Source organism: Seriola lalandi, unplaced genomic scaffold (assembly GCF_002814215.2).
Source record: "Seriola lalandi dorsalis isolate HSWRI2012SDOR001 ecotype SW California unplaced genomic scaffold, Sedor1 jcf7180002054946, whole genome shotgun sequence".
NCBI classification, from domain to species: Eukaryota; Metazoa; Chordata; class Actinopteri; order Carangiformes; family Carangidae; genus Seriola; species Seriola lalandi.
The window spans coordinates 1,028,081-1,049,054 of record NW_019525497.1 but is presented as its reverse complement, the minus strand read 5'-3'; the positions used below and the strand labels follow the sequence as shown (position 1 = coordinate 1,049,054).

Below are 20,974 nucleotides of genomic sequence, written 5' to 3'. Positions count from 1 at the left end.
GATGTTAGCATTAGATGTTCTTGTTATTCTTTTTAAAGAGTGTGGTGGGTCCTCTGCGCTCATGCATGGGTCTGGGCTGGCCTTATGAAACCACGTACATTCTTGGTGCTGTTCAGCCTGTCTCTCACAAGGTGTCGCTGTGCAACAATTTTAGGCAGTAGTCTTAACCCCCTGACATCAGGTAAATCGATTACTAGTTTACACCTTTTGGGACAGGGCTGGAGACAGAAACTAGCAAAGGTTTGGATCTCTAGAGAACAACAAATACAACATTTTCAAATGTGAACCTGCATAAAGTGTGTGTTTGAAATTTCCTTGTTCTTCTTAAATATACAATATTAGTATTAATACAGACAAAGTATCATTACTTCATATTATATACTATTCTGGTTGATGCTGTTATAGGACATGGTATCCTATTACTCGTAGATAATATACTTTGTAATATACTTTGCTGCTATAATTACACCACTATCACACTTCACTTGAGACAGTACTGCACTATTAATTTATTTAATTTTATATACTTATATTTTTTTGACCTCTTGACCCACAGGTTTCAATGCATTATTTCTGTATTTTATTTCTCTTTTTACTTCTCTCTCTTCATCTGTACTTTTTCTATTCTTGTTCTGAACCTGAACTTCTTCTCTGAAGATCAGTAAAAGCTTATCTTATCTTGTATGTGGTAAGCGCTTAGTAAAACATTTTTGTCATCAATGGGAAGATCAGAAACATGGAAGATAAACGTGATGTTTAACTTGTCTCCTTGCACGGTAGGTCAGTATGGTGTATTTAGTTGCACAGTGTTGCACCACTTGACTTGAAGTTGATAGAAATGTTTTTCTTAATCCGCCTTTGTTCTGTAATGGTCAATCAGTTAAAGGAATTATTGTAACCAGATTTTAGACTATATGAAAGGAGCAATGTAGGATGTGAAACCATAGAAATAACTATTGAAGCACTGACAGACACCTATGGTTTACAGTAACAGAACTAAATGTACAGTATCTCAAAAGACCTGTTGATAGAGTCTGGACAGTTTCTGCATCTTGCACGTACTGTACTTGTCAATGGGGCAACCGGCTGCAGACAACACGAAGTTTCCTGTCTGATAATTTCAACATAAGAGTTCTGCAATAATACAGCTCTGCCATAATATCAATTTTTTTCTAACACACTGTGACCTCAGTGGTAAAACATATCATTTAATTGTTACCTCTATAATAGTCTCAACAAAAACTTTGCATTATGCACATCATAAAAGTTGAATTCATGGAGGAATGTTTGTATTGGACAGCATTAGACTGTACAGGTGTACCTAATCAAGTGGACACCAAGTGTATGTGAGGTAGAGGACGTGTTTTCCACAGACATATTCGTTAGTATATTAATAAAATTCAGCTGAATAAGCTTGTTGCAATTTATGTCTGACTTATCACAGTCCCCTGTATAGTTGGGTTTACATGACAGTGTATTTCGTAGTATAATTTATTGGATTAGACACACATTGTGTTACCAAAATTTATATGTGCCTGTCTATGAAATCAAATAAAAATCTGGGCAAAGGATTTGCAACTTCCAAGACAGCAATAGTCATCATTTAACTACTTAAGCCAACAGGCATTGACAGAAAGAGCAAGAGTTGTATAATATTTGCCTTTTCCTAGTAAAATTGTAAAAATGGTCTATTAAATCTATTAACCATTCTACGATCTTGCAGATATTAGACCCTTTAATGCTTGATAAAAGGCACATGTTGACATATAAATTAACTGCACCAGTTACACGGAGTCACAGTGGCATGTTTAAAAAAAGACTACTTCTTGAAGGTGGACAAAGTGTTTAGAATAAAGCAATACCACACTGTGAAATACCAAATTAAAAGTTCTTCGTTGCAAATTTTACTAAAGCAAAACTACTAGAGTGGGTGTCATCAGAAAAAAAATGTATTTCAGGAATAGGACTAAATCATCCACCTATGTCAACTATGTCTCAGAGGTCATTTGTGCCCAGGGGCCCCCTAGTGGGTTAATCCGGCCCTGGTTACTGGTGCCTCCTCTTGGTATACGTCTCTTATTTTGAAAAGACGGAGTGGGAAGTGATGTTTTGAATTTCCTCTAACTTGACGCAGCTGGACCGCGGCACATTTTTTTTGACAGCGGAAATGAGGAGTCGCCACTTTTTCCGCGTCAAGTTCGTGGCTGAAAGTTTTCTTTCCTCCTTTTTTTTCCCTCTCTGTGTGCGGAGGAACCGTCGCATGCACGCACAATGAGAACGAAAGCGACGGGTTTTTTTAGCATGCAGCTTTCTCCTCTGATGCCCAGTGTCTGTTGGTCCTCGCCGACGTCGTTTTGAGTTACTTTAGATGCTTCTCAACACATTTCCGTTATGCGAAGTCCAACTTGTTGGTTAGTTGTCGTGCTGCGGTGGGTGCCCATCCGAGATAACGGAGAACGTGAGTATGTTGTGAGGACTGAGCTCCTGTCAGCTTTTATCACTTTCCTGTCTCAAAGTGCTAATAACATCACTAAACTCTTAACCACATGTGGAATAATTGCAAAATGACGAACCGCAGCAGTAATGTGGACAAAGCTTCCGTCCAAAATTACATATTTTTTCTTCACTAATCGTCGAAAAAAAAAGTGCTCGTGTGAAATTTAAAGGGCTTTAGCCTCTCTCCGGCTCGGGGCCGGTGCTGCAGGCGCAGACTTTTTGTCTTACGCAGAAGTTTTCTTTAAAAAAAAAAAAAAAAAATAGGGCCCTATCATACCACTAACAAGGCTGGATTACCCACATGGGCAAAGTGGATAATTGCCCAGGGGTCCCAGACCCATAGGGGCCCCAAAAGCCATAGGTTTACTCTACTTTATTTCTATGTATACAATTTGATCAATCGCAAATTTGTTAGAAATGTGCAGCACTGAAGCAGAATCTCAGAATCTGCTTTCAATACCTTATGATGTTGGAGTTATATTGAGCTCATTTGTTGTAAAGTTATGTTTTACCAAATCACTTTACTCTTTTTTTTTTTTTATGCAGAGTAATTTACACACAGAAAACCTTGGACAAAGTATGTTTCATCATTTGAGAACTTTAAGGCTGCAACCAACTATTATATCCATTGTCAATACATCTGACGGCTATATACTAATCAATTGACCGTTCAGTGTATATAGTGCTGGAAAATAGTGAAATATGCCCATTTTTATTCCCTGAAGCCCAAGTTCACATGGTCAAATCTCCTTTTTTTGTCTGACCAACGGTCCAAAACCCAAAGATGTTGAGTTTATTATCATAGAAAGCTATGAATCTTGCAAATGTTCAGATTTTAGAAGCAGGTACCAGATCATTTTCAGAATTTCTGCTTAAAACATGACTTAATGACAGTTAATCGATTGTCCGAATTGTTGCCATTACATTTCTGTGAATCAACTAATCAGTTGAGCCCTAGACCCACTGTTTGGTTTTGTGGGTGCCAGAAGAAGTAATGAAACTTCCATGTGTAGTATAGTCAAGAGGGGTCCGACAACACAATTTTCCCTCTGGGCCTCTCAGGAGATTAATCCAGCCGTGGCCACCAAGCAGGGTTTTTCTGTCTTTGAACTGCTTGGCATCACATCAGGGGGGGGGGGGCGGTTGGCACAAAAGGTGTACACAACATGTGCTTGATGTGATACATGATACTTAGTAGTATCTTAAGTGTATGTGAACATCTGTGACATTTTCAACATTATTTGGCACCAAACTATTAGTGGTCACCATGGTGATGTCTGAGGTCCTCCCTCATGACTGCTGGATGGAGAACAGGAACAAATGGGGAGCAGCCACTTGGTTTCACAATCCAGTGTTGTGCAGCAGCAAATCAAAACAGTAATTTTGGTGTGTGTGTGTGTGTTGGAAAGGATTCACCTCTATTCATATCTTCTGTGCACGTGCTCATGTGTGTGTGTGTGTGTGTGCGTGTGTGCGCGCGCGCATAAATACAGGTTGGTGTACAGGAGGTGCCCCGTCACTGTCTGTTTGCGTAGAGACTCTCAGGCTACAGGTGTGTAGTTGTGGTGGTTCCCAAAACTAAAATAGCTGAACAGTTGGCAGGGGTGGCGGCTATCGATAAAATCCTTCATACAGTGGTGGAAAATAACAATGTATCATTCAAACGCTGTACTTAAGTAAAATTTTGTGATACTTTAATAGTACTGCATTAAGATTTTTGATACATGTTGTGTATGATATCTTTATACTTTGGATACAGGACTTTTACTGGTAACTTAGTTAGGTAAAGGTAGTAATAGCAAAGTGTAAAAACACCAAGGGTTTGTCAAATAATCCATTATACAGCTGCAGCTAATGATTATTTTCACTATTAATTAATACGTCAGTTCCTAATTCTGATTAATTGATTAATCTCTTACACATGCATTTCCTGGAAAATCAATTGACAAACTGTAAATTGATACAGTCAGTGATGAATGATTTATGTATGTTTTGATGTCTGTTAATCCCGCCAATGAAACACCTGACAAATCAGAGATGGTGAAAACACATTGAGAGTGTACATACTTATCAGTAATGGAGTACTGTCAGCAACAGGCTGAGGGTGACACTCTTTGTTGGTTCAGTCATTTAGATGTGAGAGTTGTCACACCTTCAGTCATTAAAGCACAAAAGACAGAAAAAAACATGCCTCTCGGGTGGGGAAGTAACGCCAGCTACACTGTACTTAATGTTTTCCATGGCAGACAGGCTTAACCCCAGACAAAAGGTTGACTATAATTTAAAGGTCCAGTGCAGTTTCACACGCCTAATTGGCCTGTATATTCTCAAGTGTGTCTGATGAATTTCAGAAATGTTTTTACTTCCCCACAGACCTCCTTGGTTTCTGACAGTTGGATATTTTGGTGCTGTCTTTACTTCTCTTTTGCTCAGTGTGGTATAGACAAGAGAAGTTCTGTTCTCGCCGCATAAATGTGCACGTGGCCCCATACACAGCCTAATATTGTTAAATATATATATATATATATATATACATAATGACTAATTGACAGAAATCATTTATTTATCCCAAATTCTATGACCATCTGAACACCATGGCTTATAACAGTGATTCTGCTTTACATTTTCTTAGAGAGGGGGTTGACACTTGTTCAGCATAATTATAATGTGATTCTTTTTTTCCAACTTAACATGATTAGTTGGTTGGGAATTTTTTGTCTTGGTAGCTGCCTGAGACATCTTTCCTTGAAAGAAAAGGCTGCAGCTTCTTGGAATTTGAACACAACGATGCTAATTCCTCCAATGTTTTTGAAGCGTTGTGCACATTTGATGTACATGCCATGGATCAGACAATGTCATGGTTTCATGTCTTTAACTGAGATGTTATCGGACGCCAGCTCTTCCGCTTCCCTCAGGGGTTCTAAGAAATCTACTGATGAGACCACGAGAGAGGTCTGACCCACAGCAGCCCTCTGGGGGGAGGGAAAAAGAGGCAAAAGGAGAAACAGAGGAAAAGAGGAGGAAGAGAGGAGCCATGGGAGATAACTTGGCAGGCAGACAGGAGTAGGAATCTGTAAAAGAAGGACAGAGAGGAACGGAAGAGACAAATTAGGGCAGAAAATGGAAGAAAAAGAAAGCTTGTTTCTGGTGACAATGGGGACCTTCTACAACATAGCACACATGTTAGTGTGTGTATGTGTGATGTGACTTGCATGGCACTTGGCCACCCAAACAGCTAAGCCTAAAATCTCAGACTTAAACACACAGACACAAGGCATACAAAAGCTCTTGCGTGTGTGTGCATGCGTTTGTGCAAGCGTTTGGTGGGGGGCACACATGCGTGCCTGTGTGTGTGTGTGTGTGTGTGTGTGTGTGTGTGTGTGTGTGTTTGTGTTTTTTTTTTTTTTCTTCCCAGAGCAGCAATAATTAGAGACTGTGTGTATTTGCATGTGTTTACCCCAATGAGCCCCTGTTCTTGTTGTTGGAAGAATGTTGATTATAGGCCTGATTTAGCTGCAGCAGTAAGAGGATGTCGCTCAAAACGTGTGTGATAGTAGGTTGTGTAGTTGGTGTGTGTGTGGTGGGTGGGGTGGGGTGGGGGGTTGTGGGTGTACGATGCGGGATGAGGTCAAGAGTTGTCAAAAGTTGTCCAGTCACATTTGAGAAAAGAAACACACCCTGAATATTTTCTTTTTAGTCACGAGAAGTGTCTCCAGGTTTACATACATATAGAGCTGCAATGGTAAATCAATCAATGGATTAGCCAATGAAATTACATCATCCTCTATTATGATAGTGGATTAATTGTTTCAGTCATCTTTTCAAGTAAGACAAAATGAGCAAACTGAAGACAGCACTTTGGGCTCTAAGAAATTGTGAAAAATATTTTTTCATTTTTTAAATATTTCTTAGACCAAACAGCGAATCAGTTAACTGCAGTAATATTTGTTAGTTGAAGCTCGGCATACGTACACTTAGGCCTACATGAAATAGCTTGTTGTGTGTTTGTTCCTCTGTGTGTGTTTAGTGGAAACAGGAGTCATGTCTAAGTTGAAGTGAAAGTAGGAACACGTTCTCATGCAAAAATACAAAATTTGCACAATGTCACTTCAGGTTATTACAAACATGCGCACAGTTTGCTATCACTGCAGAAATAAAATACCCCCAAAAGAGGATTCTTGGGTGATTTTGGTGTGTCAGGAAGAGGTATTTTGTAAGTGCTAACCCTGGAACTCAATTGGCTCTTCATGAGTCCCAATGTGGAAAAGTTTATAACTCCTGAATTAGCCTTCCAGGAAGTCAGATGCCTGCAGATGATTCACAGCCGATCAGAGTTACTGAAGGAGTCAATTATATCTCACCGCCCCCACCCGCACAACCCCACACACAGTTATGCACACACACACGCAAACATAATATACAGTATTGCAAATCTTAAATACTATCATGCGTCCCACAATTCACAATGAATCAGAAACACATCACGAGTAGTCATGACTCATTCATAAAGTGCTTGTGGAGTTCAGACAGAGCTGTCTGTCGTACTCTCGTACTGGAACATTTGAGTCTTGAATGCTTGAATTGGCTGAATTGTGTTGACTTGACTCGACCGAGTTGTGAATGATGGATTGTTGTTTTCAGCTTTTCAGAAACTAAGCCTGTGCTTAAGGGTTCTAGTAGTAACTTGAGTTCAGCTTTTCATGGTTTTGTAGCTGAGACACATACTTAAACTGTTTAATTATTCAGTGTATGCATATTTAATGTTGTGTAACATGCACTGTCGGCCAGTGTTTATTTTGCCAAGTGTGTGTGCAGGAAAAGGTTTCTGTGTAAGTATTCAGTTTTTGTTTTGTTTTGTTTTTTCATTTTAACAGCATGCACAGTACATTGAACAGAAAACTTTGTAATGGATATTTTTCACTATTTCTTAACATGTTTTGACCTGATTATTAGTCATGTCTTTTTATAATCATGCTGTGATTCACATTCTCACAGCTGAATGGATGATACATTTAATTTTAGATCCTGAAAACTTCTTAGTTCATTTAACTTCTTCTTAGGTATTTGTTCAGATTAAACACTAATAAACCATTTAACCAAATGAGATAAACATATGTAACCTTTTTACTTGCAATTCTGAATACTTGCGTATTGATAGTAACATATTATTATTATTATTATTATTATTATTATTATTATTATTATTATTATTATTGAGCACTACAGTAATGATCACAATACAGATTTTGTCTATATCACCCACAGCGCTCGGCACACTGCATCAGTTTTTAGACATGGTAGCAGAATGTAATGAAACAACACACAGAAAAAAAGCGTTAAATAACAGGTTAGGATTCCCGCTCATTTATGAAGTTGTGACATTTGACTGAGATTGGAATATAGAAATTCGCTCAGCCTGATTTTTCCCAGCCCTGATTGAAATGGTATGTTTGTTTGCTCGAACCTCTAATATAGATCTCATTGTGCATTGTAGTTTGTCAGCTGCAGTGCGAGGCCTGCAGTGTTTGTGATGCCTGACAGTCACCGCTGACCTCATTCCCCTGTAGTCTCAGCTCCCCACACATCGCATCTATGCAGCCAAAGTCAAAACTTCACCTCTCTTTTCATTTTTTGCCTGTCATTATGTCTCTGTGAGCCCTGTATTTTAATATTTCCTTGACATGCTAGGGTCTGTCTTTGCAGGATAATGATAGACTGCAGGCTGTGCAAAGACATTTTCTATTAGTCGTTGGTAGAATGCCGGACAGCTGGAAGGATGCTTGTTAGTGAGAATTTTACTAGGTTAAAGGGACCCAGTGGATACATAGGATGTTTTCCATTGGATTTTGTATCTAGCTTTTGATACTCATAATCCTTTCTATAGCTGTGCAATTTCCTTCTTATCGTCATAGATCCAGCCCTTCAGTTTTGCTACTTTCCCAACCTACCTCCCTCTCTCTGTTCCCAGACCACAGGAAATAGCCAGAAAGCGGCGGGGCTTTATTTCTGTGCGTCTTAAGAATAGCAGCATTGTGTTGTGCTGGAGCCTGCATTGTTGTGGGAATGTAGGGCCGAGTGGGAGAACACTCTAACCGAAACAAAAACCCTATACTACCGGTCAAAATCTTTACAGTTCTTATTGAAATTTCAGAAGTTCAAGTCCAGTGAGCAACCTTTCTAAAAACCTTTTGGGGAGAAAAAAAAAAAAAAGTTTAGCTCAACAAAAACAAAAAAAAAATCATGTCAATTTCGTAGAAAACAGGCCTTTTTTTCAGAGATTAAGAAATTTGTTAACTTACAGCTTTCCTGCAGCAATAAATGAAGCCTTGAAACTTAATGCAAATGATTCCTACAGGTTCCCCAGCTTGTGTTGTACAAAGGCAGCGTTGGAACAATGGCTTCTTCAGTTTACAGCTGGTACTACCTCATATTTTCTTTGTTTGTTGAAAACAAAGTGTTGACGTAGTATATGTGTTTCCTAAAGCCACTTTGAATAAGAGCTTCTGCCACACTAAATGCCAAACGTAGAGGATTAAAGGTTGTTCTTGCCCAATAGCTTTGTTTATGTAATGTGGATAGATCAGTATTTTCTCATTTTTATATCACGTGTTACAATGTATCTCTCTAATTCGTCTTATGAAACAACAATGCTGAGTATTTTTTACTTTTAGAAGAGGCTTTGCACAAAAAATTTCCATGACTTTGTAATAAAAAAAAAAACATTTTATCTATATTTGAAATAGACTGGCTGTGTTTAGTTGCGATGTAGCTGCAGGCTCCTCCTCTCCTGTTTTACCCTGAATCAGCTGATCCTTTCCTCAGGTTATGAGAAGTTAAGGCCAAGGTTATCTCATGTTTCAGCCCTACTTCCTCCTTTACAATATGTTCTTCAATTATGTAAGCTGTGTACGTCTGCTCTGTTTATTATCAAAGCTCTTTCACATCTCACTTCACACAAACAGGAACACTGCGACTCAGTCGATCCCATCCCTGCAACTGCAAATCTTTGTTCATGCAGCTGATCAATCAGGCAGCATATAAAAAAAACAAAAACACTTTTAGATGCACATGGCAGCTTGTCGTACCCAGGTATATAACACAGAGTGAAAGGGATGAATAAAGGTCACACAGCGTCAGTTCATGTTAACTGGTGTGTTGGCTAACAGTGGAGCAGACTGTAATGATTACTTGATCAATGAGTCTATTGACAGGAAATGAATCTGTAACTATTTTGATAATTCATCATCGTAGTCATCGTAGCAATAAGTGGCTCGAGCAGTTCGTATGTCAGGATTTAATGCTCTTCTTTGTCATTCACAAAGGTAAATTGAATATCTTTGTTGTGGGCTGTTGGTCAGAGAAATCTTAGGCAGATTTTTGTTAGCTTTAGCCTTCCCCCCTCTGTTTTCAGTCCTTATGCTAAGCTAAGCTGACAGGCTGTGAGAAAGCAAACATATATATATTTAAATCTTTACAGCCAATTATATTATTTTATCATAAATAAATAAGTATGCATAATAAATATACTGTTGTCACAAACTCACCTACTAAGAAATTAGTCATTTGATTAACCCAACGTAACACTTTTTAATTATCAGTCTTCAGTATCACCTGTCTTCTCCCTGTAGATATTTGCGTACAAGAAGAACTGTTTGATAGGCTGTATATAATGATGTTATCTTATAACTGTAGCTGTCAGCACAAACAAGATTTTGTTACATTCGCAGACTATTTTAAGTAACAGCTGTTGTACTTGGAGTTTGATATTCTCTTTCCACCCCTGACATAAAGGTGGTGTGTGTGTGTTTGTGTGTGTGTAGTGTACAATATCTTTGCATGTATGTGCTGGTCGCTGCTTGCCAGGGCAGGGCAGGGCTTCCTGTTGCTGTGATGCTGCCCAGGCAGAGCAGGGATCCTCTGGTCTATGTTCCTCTGCCACCTGGAACTTCACCCACAAACCTGGCGCCATGTCCTCTCCTCTCGCCTTTCTCCCGCTCTGTTTCTCTCACTTCCTGCCTGCCCTCTCATTATCCCTTCATCCCTCTTCCTCTCTGTCCTTCTGACTCTTGTTTTATGTCTCCTCCTCTTCCTTTTTTTTTTGTTTGATTCCCTCACTCCTTTCTGCTTTCTCTCTCTCTCTCTCTCTCTTTTTAATAACCCTCCCACCCCCCACGCTCACACAATCACTTATTCTCTCCCGGCTTTGTAAATTTATCCCTAGCTCTGTGATTCATTCTGTGATTCAGAGAATTAAAATTCAAAGGTGGTAACAAAATCTGTTTTTCATCCCAGACCTTGTGATGCACATGTTGCCACATTTTTTTTCTAATTTATTTTTTCCACTTCAGTTTTTACGGGAAAAACTGAAGTGTTTGATGTCTGAGAGAGCCTTGATGCCATGCAGATTAATTGAGTCGTAAGCAGTAGATTGGATCCGGCTGATCTCGGTAATAAGGCCGGGGCTATATAAAGGTCAGAAGGATGTGGCTTGCTGTAAATTGCATTTTATGTAATGAGTATGACAATTAGGAGAACATCCTATTTCTATAGTAATGAACAACCAAACGGCGCATGGAGGTGTACATGTGAACACATTCTCCGACGAGTTGCTCACACATGTCTATGTCTTTGTGTGTGCTAGAACAAGAGAAGTGCTCAACTTGTCAGCTAACAGTGAGATGTGCACGCTTGCTGTAAGTATGACTGTAACAACATGGAGGTAGTGTCTGTGACGTCATACATAGTTTTCTGCAAGGGACTCTTGTAGGAGTGGAGGTTGTGTTTACTGCTAGCTGACATCATGTTAGTTGATGTGAGAAAACACAAATTTGAGCACAGGAGCAGAAGGATAGCGGTGTGATTATTTCCAATGTTAATTTGACAATGATTTTCTCACTTAATCAATAAATCATTTGGTCTATAAAACATCAGATAGTGAGAAAAATACACACCACAACGTCCTGGAGTGCATCAGAGCTGTAGGTAAACATTCTTTTCATTACCGATCAATCTGCTGATAGGTTTCTCGAGGGGCCCCAAAATGACATTTTCAAATGGATTTTTTTGTCTGACGGCCTAAAATCCAGAGATTAAGTTTACTATAATGTAAGACGGGAGATGAGAGGAAAAATAAATAAAATCTCACATTGGAGAAGCTACCATCGTCAAATGTGTGGCATTTCAGCCAAAAAATTACTTTAATGATTGATAATCAAAGTAGTTGCTGATTAGTTAGTCAATGGACACATCACTTAGTTGACTAATTATTTCTACCACCAGGTCAATATTTATACACACACTCACCTAAACCCCTTAAAACGCAACATCATCTTTAATAGATTGATAACTGTGAAAATGATAAGGACGAATCATTAATTGGGGTGTTTTCCATATATTTCCTCCCAGTCAGATTTTAACAACCAGACATCTAGTGGTCATTAGAAGTACTGCATCTAGGGCACTTTGGCTCTGGCCGTAGCATGCAGCCATGGTGGTTGTTGCCTTCTATGATTTCATGACCTGAAAGCTCAGAGACCTCTTTTGTGCCTATGTGTGTGTGTGTCCATTGCATCAAGCAAGAGCTGTCCCCAACTGGGGACAACAGGGAGCAAACAGTGGTGTGTGAGAGCTGATACCAAGCTCTTGAGATATAAATAGGGCTTCCCAACAACGGGGTTGCCACCAGCAGAACTGATAATTCTCTGTGTTGTATAAGCTTCAGTCTTTGTGTGTCTTTGTAGATTTAAATTTCTTGGTTGTGCACAAAAATGAATGCCATCTCTCCTATGTTTTTTTTTTTTTTTTTTTCGTTTTTTTTTTCTTTTTTTAATCTTAAAGATGTAATGATAATGTTTGTGTTTTAGCATTATGGTCCGAGACTTACTGAAGGCGATGCTGGTTTCAGGCGTACTGAAACTAGGCATACTCCTAACTCCATTTCCACGTGGTGTCTTGGCATTTAGTGGGAATGACATACCACAGCATCACACCTTCATCCCGTTCAATGTTATGTTGTGTTACAAATCAGCTCTGTGAGCTGACACAAGTCATGAGGTTTACTCATGCTCACCAGATCAATTCATGTGTGTCTTTTCACGCATCCTGTTTCCTTCCTGCTTGATTAAAAACTGTTGTAGGCTGTCCCAACTAAAAAGGGAGTTTAGTTCCATTTCTGGTGTCGGAAGCACCAAAGTTATGAGGGAAGGTAAGATGTTGTGCTACTCACTTTTATTGTCTTTGATCCTAATTTGGTATAGGGCTGATATCTTTTTTCACTTTTCAACACATTTAGATCTTAAAATTGATTCTTTAAACTAAACAACTCACATCACAGTTATACTAAGATTTTGAAGTGACTGAGTTGCACAGAAGACAACCTCCCGAATAGTGCATCAGGGTAATTATTAACATTATTGATATCGAGCTGATCAGTTCCTAACTAATCATTAGATAATTGTGTAAAAGCTTTTGGCTAATTTACACAAATACATTCAATTTACTAAGAGTAGACATAGAAAAGAAACAAATCATCACATTTGAGAAGCCGATCGAAGTAGTTTGACTTATGGTTCCTTATTTGGTGGACTGCACAGTGCATGTCAGTGGTTCAGATGAAGAGACTGCTATATTTCTCTGAATGTCAGTCAGTCACAAGCTGCTTTCCTGGCAGACTATTTTTTCCAGCACCTGTCTGACACGTGCATCTGCCCAATAAAGGCAAGTGTTGTAGATGTCGCTCTCTGTTACTGACTGCTATTTTAAACAGTGGCAATTGAGCTGCAGCATTACAGTCATAGTCATAGGTGAGGCATGCAAAACAGCAGCACTTGTTTGGTTAAACAAATTTTTGTTTTCTTGTCAGAAAACCTGCGACTGATGTCGACATCAGCCACAGTTGCTCAGGACAGCAGTTTCTCAGGCTGCTTGTGGTGTTGACGCTGCAGGAAAAAGCTGTGCCAGATTTCTGTAAAGCACATGAGAGAGACGAAGAAAGCAATCAGTGTGCCTGTGCGTGCGTGTGTTTGTGCGTGCGCGCATGTGCGTGTGTCACAGTGAAGAATGTAGGCATTGTAGGGGAAGATGAGGACGAGGAGGGAGTGATGAGTAAGGTGAGGAAGAAAGAAAGAAAGAAAGAAAGAAAGAAAGAAAGGAGGGAGTGCAGGAACTTTGACTCTATTGTGCAGGAAAGTTTTCCATTTGAAATGTCGTGTGTTTGAATTGGCCTCTTTCTTTTGTGTCATCCCCCGCTGATCGTGTCTAGCAAAACAATAATACGATAACAAAGCACCACGTTGAGGTTAGAGATTCTGGATAAGAACAGAGAAGGGAGACACCAAACTGTATTAGCCTCTTTGTTTTCCTTCACAACTGGACTGTGGCTCTGTTAGGCCCTTAGTCAAGGTAACAGTAAAGGAAGCATGAACCCAAACACATCTGGAGATCCTCACACCAGTGGACAGTGAGGATGAAATGAAAGGGAAAACCATGGGAACAGTGACGGCCGAGCCCCCAGAGGGATACATTGAGAGGAAGTGTATGTCTGTATGTGTGTGTGTGTCGCGTGTGCATGTGTGCGCGTGTGTGTGTGTGTGTGTGTGTGTGTGTGTGTGTGTGTGTTCTGTAGTCAGTCAGTGCTGAGTCATCGCTGGGCTGGCCAGGCAGATAGAAACAGGCTTCTGGGGGGGCCAGCTGCAGGGGCACAAGGGGGCATGCACTGAGCATGCTCTGCAAAGTACAGGAAGGGAATTGGTTGTTGTGACAGGACACATCCAGGAACTTTAGTGACGCAATATTTCACGATGCCAAGTTTTCACTCCCTCATTGACGTATGCGTCCCCTGGTATGTTTGACGATACATAAAGTGCAGCAGGCTCGTTGCATGACACAGTCTCAAGAATTCACAGCTTTTCTTCTCTGAATATCGTCGTTTAGGACACGGAGAGGGAGAGAGATGTTAGCCAACAGATAACGAGACATGTTGCTCCATGTTTGGCCCGACCACAGCAACACCCCCCCCCCCCCCCCCCCCTTATTTCTTGTGGTTTTCTGTGATCTGTTGGACCACAGTCTGTGACTCCCCCCACACCAACCCACACACACCCGTATGCATATACATCATACTCATACTTCCTGTATTTTGAATAGACACTTCTCTGCTGCACTGGAGGAAGATGGTATGTACTGTAGGCACATGTTGTAGTGTGAGAATGACAAACCCTTGTTAATACTCCTGAAGATGAAGTCTTACTGTGAGTGTATTCAACTGTTGTTCAGCTTGCTCATTTATGGGAAGCATGTGCACAATAGTGTATAGAAATGAGCTGCAGTTGTTAGGTGTAATGCATGTTTTTATCTTTTGATGTCTGTTGTCAATGTTTTCCTGTCTGTAAGTGTTTCATGGTGAGATATTCTACCTGTCTCTTATGCTTTTCTCCAAATACCATTATCAACCATTATCATCCTATGCAACAAATGTAACTGCAGAATCCTATCATGCCAAAGTTTACAATCAGACAAAGTTATTCTATGTCCCTATATCTCATGATTGGCACATATAAAGGTCAGTGTTTTGCTGCACAGTAGTGTGAAAATCTCGCATCTCTGTGGCTGATTTTACAACACTGTATCATCCACGGGCTTTCTGCGTAAACCAAGAAGCTCCATTCTTGCATCAGCTAAGGCCTGATGACGTTCTTTAGAAATGTGTCTCTCCCACTACTAATCTTCTTTAACCAAGGGGGGACTGTATTTGTGGGTCAGCGGTGTGTGTATATACACACCAAGGAATGGCATAAGGGTGTCTGAAAAGATGAAGCACAGGGTTTGGCTCTTATTGAATACTTAGGAATGCATCCTGTTTCCTCTCTTCAGTGGAACTTATGTGGTTCACTCTTAAAACCACTCACTCATCCGTCTAATTACAAAAGAAGCGAGGAGCTAACCAAGGTGGATGGTTATGAGGATGTGCACTGTTGAAGTACAGAACTGTCTTTCTGCACAGGATGATGATGGGAAACACTACATTTTGATAAATGTTTGACTCTTCTAAATTCATAATTCAGAAAGACAAGCCTACTGAGATGAAACTAACCAGAATACAGTGTATCAGTGTGTAGCCACAGGAGCAGGGAAGTGAAACAAAGCACAGAACAGAGAATAACAAATAGCCGAGACAAACTATTGGAGGCCAAGCTGTCCAAGGTTTATCGAGCACCACCACCTCAATGTATCCAAGGAAAATCTGCTTTAAAAAAATCTGAGAAAAATGACAAGCAAGTGCGTGCAGTACAATGACATATTATAAATAATCGTCAAACCCCATTTGTAAGCAGTTATTCCCTTCACTAGTGAGAAATTTAGCGGAGCAGCAGTGCGTTTTTCTCTGAGGTAAACAAGCCTGGTCTATCATTATCTGCTGAAGGAGACAAATTGATTGAATAAATAGGGTGCAGAGTCCATGTAATGGTCCTGACATAATGAAGTCTTCATTTTGGGGTTTGAGAAGAGAAAAAAAAAGAAAAAAAGCAGAAGGAATATCGAAACAGGTCACATGTAAACACACAAACACACAGATGGCCGAGCAGGCAGTGTGGCTGATTGAGAAATTTTCTAACCGTACTTCCTCTGCCAGGGCCTCATTCAGTGACTGTCCGAATGACTTATTACTGTTTTCATTCATTTCAAATACTTGTATCCATATCGGTGCAATTTGGAACTGATTTAGTCATCTTTACTGATGCAACTACACCTCCCTCTCCTCATTTTCTCTCTTTATTTTATTCACCTCAACTGATTTCCTAAGTCTATAGGTACTCAGAGTGTTTACGCTCTTGATTCAGTTTTTTTTTTTTTTTCCCAAATTGAATGGTTACACATTGTCCTTTGAGTGAACTGTGGCAGTCCTTATCTATTAAGATACTCTATGACTGGTTGATTGCCAGAGATTCTTTGCAGGCCCATGTAATCCAATTTGGGCCGTTTAAGATTGAGTGCAGATAAAATCAGACTTTTGGCTGTTCTTTCTCAATGTTTGAACCGTTTCAAACTTTCAAATATTTCAAAGAAATGCTCTGACTATTTTGCCAGTTCCATCTTTAGTGCTCCAGTTCTTGCTCAACACTCTGCATTATCTTGATTTGCCTCTAATTACATTTCCATATCTCTCCTTTGTTTGTCCCTCAATCATCTCCTCTCTTTTCTTCAAATCGACTCCTTTACCCCCACCTCCTCTACAACCATCAATTTCTCTTTCCCTCTTTCTTTTTCTGTTTCTTTTCAACTTCTTTGTCTCGCAGCAGTGATTCTCAGCCGGTCTGGTTACTGCAATGAATGGTAACACTATCCATCCAGCCAACACCACCACAACAGCAGGAGGAGGCCCTGGCGTGGCAGTGCCCCCGAGAGGCTGGAGGGAGTTCTGCGAGCTGCACGCCATCGCCACAGCCCGGCAGCTGGCTGGACACTACCAGAGCTTCGCCCGAGAGTGGCCACAACATGACGTGCTCCCACCAGAGACCTTTTCCAAGCAGTTCACCGACCTCTTCCAGAAGCACTTCTGCTGCGAGGTCGACAAAGATGGCACTCCGCTCAGCCAGAACACATCCTCTACCGCCACCGGTAGTGCTTCCTCCACATCTCCAGTGGCCCGTCCCCTTCCAACACAGGCTGTGACTGGTCGATCACGGATCAAGTCTTTGTCTGGGGCGCAAGACTATCGGGAGGCGGGCCGGCCAAGTGGAGGAGCTGCTCTGTTTGCTTTGGCTCCACCAAAAGTGGAGCAGGTGGTCGTGAGCCGGGAACAGGAGCAGCCGCTGCGATGTGCTTCGGGAAACTCCTTGTCGGGAAATCCGGTTGTGCTCAGAGGGTCGACTCGCAGCATCGGCAGCGGGTCACTGCTGCTTCACAGCCATAGCAATGAGGAGATCTCTGGCGCAGATCGTCGTCAGGTATCTGAACGGTACTCATCTGACTCCTCAGCCTCCAACCCTGGCCACGCTGATGTCACCCACTTCTCTGTCAGTCAAATCCAGAAGACCGTAAGAAGGATTTTCAAGAAACAGCCGCCCAGCCCCCCCTCATCCCAGGACCTGTCTCCTAGCAGCCCTAACCCCACCAACAACAGCAACAATCCCCAAAATAATGGTGACAGAGTGGGTGGGATTTCCTCCACAAATGAGGACGTGTCATCATCCTCCTCTTCTTCCCACTCATCCTCTTGTCTGAACTCTGAGGGCAACCCCCCAGGCGCTTCAAATTGGTCTGTGGCTGCAGTAGCCTCTCACTTCCTGGATCGTTTACGTTGGTTCCACAGCAGAAGCATGAGGCAGAGGAGGTCAGAGGTGAGCGGCTGCTGTAAGGAGGGCCAACTGAGGTACTTACTGGTGGATGACACTATCTCAGACTCTCAGCCCCGCTGGCAACGCTGCCGCCTGCTGGTCAGGAGGATCAGGGACATTCAAGGAGGAGGAGGAGGAAGTGGAGGAGGTGGAAGAGGTGGAAGAGGAGGAGGGGAGAGGTACCAGTTGGAGCTATATGATCCTCCAAAGGTAGAAACACATGCTCATATACACATTTCATATCAGTTATATTCATGATTTTTTTCACTCTGACAATCCAGCACATTGACTCATGCCCTTTTTTGGATATTTATTTTAATTGAGGGTTTAACTGAGAGAAGTAATTGCCACTCCAAACAGAATGTGATAACTTGTTGATTGATGTCTAAAAGGGCTCAGGGTAGGTTACAGAGAGGGAGATGGCTATGTTTTGGTTTCAAAGCCTATGTCTGCAGTGTTTTAGGATAATAGCTCAAGCTATAGATTGTCATTGATCCAGAAAACACACTGCACTTATGTCGCATAATCACTGTCTGACACTTTTCCGTTACTGTTGTTCTTGGTACAGCAGATGCTTGCTTTCAGATGACTGTGTTTCACAGGATTGTGTCTGCAGTTCTTGCAACTTTTGAGGTTCTTCTCAGAACTCTGCACAGCACTGAAACATGTAACAGCTGGCAGGTTCCTCACCTCGTGTTTCATATCTGTAGTTTCTGTAGATCTGTTGTTGTTCATCAATAAGATGGAAACCCGCAGAAGCCTTTAAAGGGTTGCTTGATTTCAATTTGCCAGGCTGTGTCACAAGCAAGTTTGCAAGAAAACTGGGTACACGCCCGGGTCAATATCACTAAAACGTTAAGTAATTGCAAATCCTGTCAATTTTTACAATGTTATTTGTTTTTAGACAAAGTCCGAGAAGAATGAATGAAGCCAATTAATTTGAAAAACAGGAATGTTTGACCAATTAAAGCACAATGAAAGATCCATCTTTACAAACCCCTTTCCAACAAAAGTCAGTACACCCTTCATTAGTGAGATTGCATTCTTTTAGTTTTTGTAATATTTTGTATGTCCACCTTTGATGACTGATTTGATCCTCCTTGGCATGGACGATACCAGTCCTGCACAAATCTGTGGGGAGATGTTCTGCTATTTTTCACAGATGATTCTTTTAAGCTGCTTTTTGCTGGAGGAGTTTGGTTGCTCTACCTTTTACTTTAAAATACCCCAAAGGTTTTCTATTGGATTCAGGTCAGGGGACATACGTGGCCAGGTCACAGTTTTCACTTTACAAACTCAGATTTTTTTGCGGTGTGTTTGGGATCATTGTCATGTTGGAAAATTCCTCCTTGAGACTGGGAGTTTACGTTTTATTCAGTGTTTGGGTAAACAAACTCATGCAGCCCTGTATCAGCATGCTCCCACCTCCGTGTTGGCAGTCACTGTGGTAGCCCTGGCCAGGCCTACAGCAAACATGCTGGACCCCATCTGATCCAAACAAAATTATTTTGGTTCCATCTGACCAAACAATGTGATGCCATTATTAATCAGGCTTCTTTTCATGTTTTTTGGCAAAGTTTAATCCTGTAGTTTTTTGCTGGTTCATGAGCATTGAGTTTCTTCTTGGACTCCATCCGTAGAGACTTCTTGCAGCAGTCTTCACACTTTGTGATCAGTCACTGAAACCCCAATCCCCTCAGATAATCCTTGTGCCAAGTCAGAAGCAATTTCTTTTCAATGCAAGTTTTTTGAAAATTAATTTGAATTGTGCATGGCATAATTTTTCGAGGTTGACCTCAGTCTCCTGTTTTTGGTAGCGTAGCTCTGCCAGCTTTGTGAAATCTCACAATCTGGTGTTTTACTTGTTCAAGCGATATCTTACCATGTGAAGCCATGTTTCATTAGACAGAACCGATGCTAAAAATGAGGAATCTGTGGTGTTCACAGGTTCTTTTATAACCTTGTTCATGCAATTACATTTGATTGGAAATCACAGGTGTACTCAAATTTGTTGCAAGGAGCACAGGTAGACAGACCTTTGTTGCATTAGAGTTGTATTTTGGGGTCCGTATGTCTTGTTAATCATAGATAAGATCAAATTGATTAACTTATTGTGAAATGGTACAATTGTAGTGATATTGCACAGGGGTGTACTCAGTTTTGTTGTATACTGTACATACTCTTAAATTAACACACACAAACACACACAGGCACAGCTGTTTTAGTCACAGCCCACACACACACACACACACACACACACACTCTCACATCTCATTTCTCTGCCTGCATTTGTTTTGTTTTCATAAATGATATTTTGCAGCTTCTAAGAAGCTCCTTTTGTTGTACAGTTTGCCACATGACAAAACACGATAAAAGCTGTGATGACATTTAGCTTTGCATCGGAAAACTGCGCGTTTTATTGGTGGTTCATCACATCTTTGCCTCCAGTGATTGATTTGATTTTTCAGCTGCAGCTACAATGTGTGCTGCGATGTTGAACATGCTTTGGTGGTAACCAAGCTGAAAGAAAAAAGGAGTGACATTACTGGTCAGAGCTTAGACTAATGAAAACTAATCAGACCATCACGTCTGTTCTTGTGTTGCACACAGAGACACTGTTAAAACTCCATCATTTGTTTCAGAATTTAAAGATTGTGTAAGAGATAGTTTGCCCTTTAGCCTACTTAAAGAAGCTTGAATAAATGTTAGTGTTTGTATTAGTAAATACAGATTTAATCTGTTTGTGCCTCACTGATTACAGTCACACATTTCTTTATATTACACTCATTTTCATGCATTAATGTAGCTCAACATTTGCCCAGTGTGACATTTCAATGCGAATTACCTCAAAGAATCTGCAACATTCACGTCTTCTTATAGTCTTTGGTGAGTAGATATGCCTCCTACACGGTTTCCTGTTTGTTTGGGGTTTGCTTCAGCCAGTCATAAGTTTTCTACTTATTATTTCATAATTAATACATCAACTCAACAGTCAGAAAATATGAAATTGTCACATTTATTTAAGTTTGTCTATCTGAGTGGCTTGCATTTTGAAGTTAGGAATAAGAGAGATCAGCTTGCTTTCCTCTGACTTTGCTTGACAGCTCATCACAGCACAGCAGGATGTCTTTTTTTTTTTTTTA

General features: G+C 40.7%; 1 protein-coding gene across 2 annotated transcripts in view; it reads left to right on the top strand.

The window, feature by feature from the left end:
• The first annotated feature begins 2,160 nt into the window (after positions 1-2,160).
• Positions 2,161-20,974, top strand: part of sh2b3 (SH2B adaptor protein 3) — a 56,117-nt gene continuing 37,303 nt past the window's right edge. Inside the window, exons 1-2 of one of the 2 annotated variants that reach the window (XM_023394235.2) lie at positions 2,161-2,458; positions 16,791-18,041. In XM_023394235.2, the coding sequence (XP_023250003.1) occupies positions 16,821-18,041 (1,221 nt within the window). In that variant the 5' untranslated portion in view covers positions 2,161-2,458; positions 16,791-16,820. The remainder of the gene's footprint in view (positions 2,459-16,790; positions 18,042-20,974) is intronic. The other variant, XM_023394234.2, reaches the window with a different exon arrangement.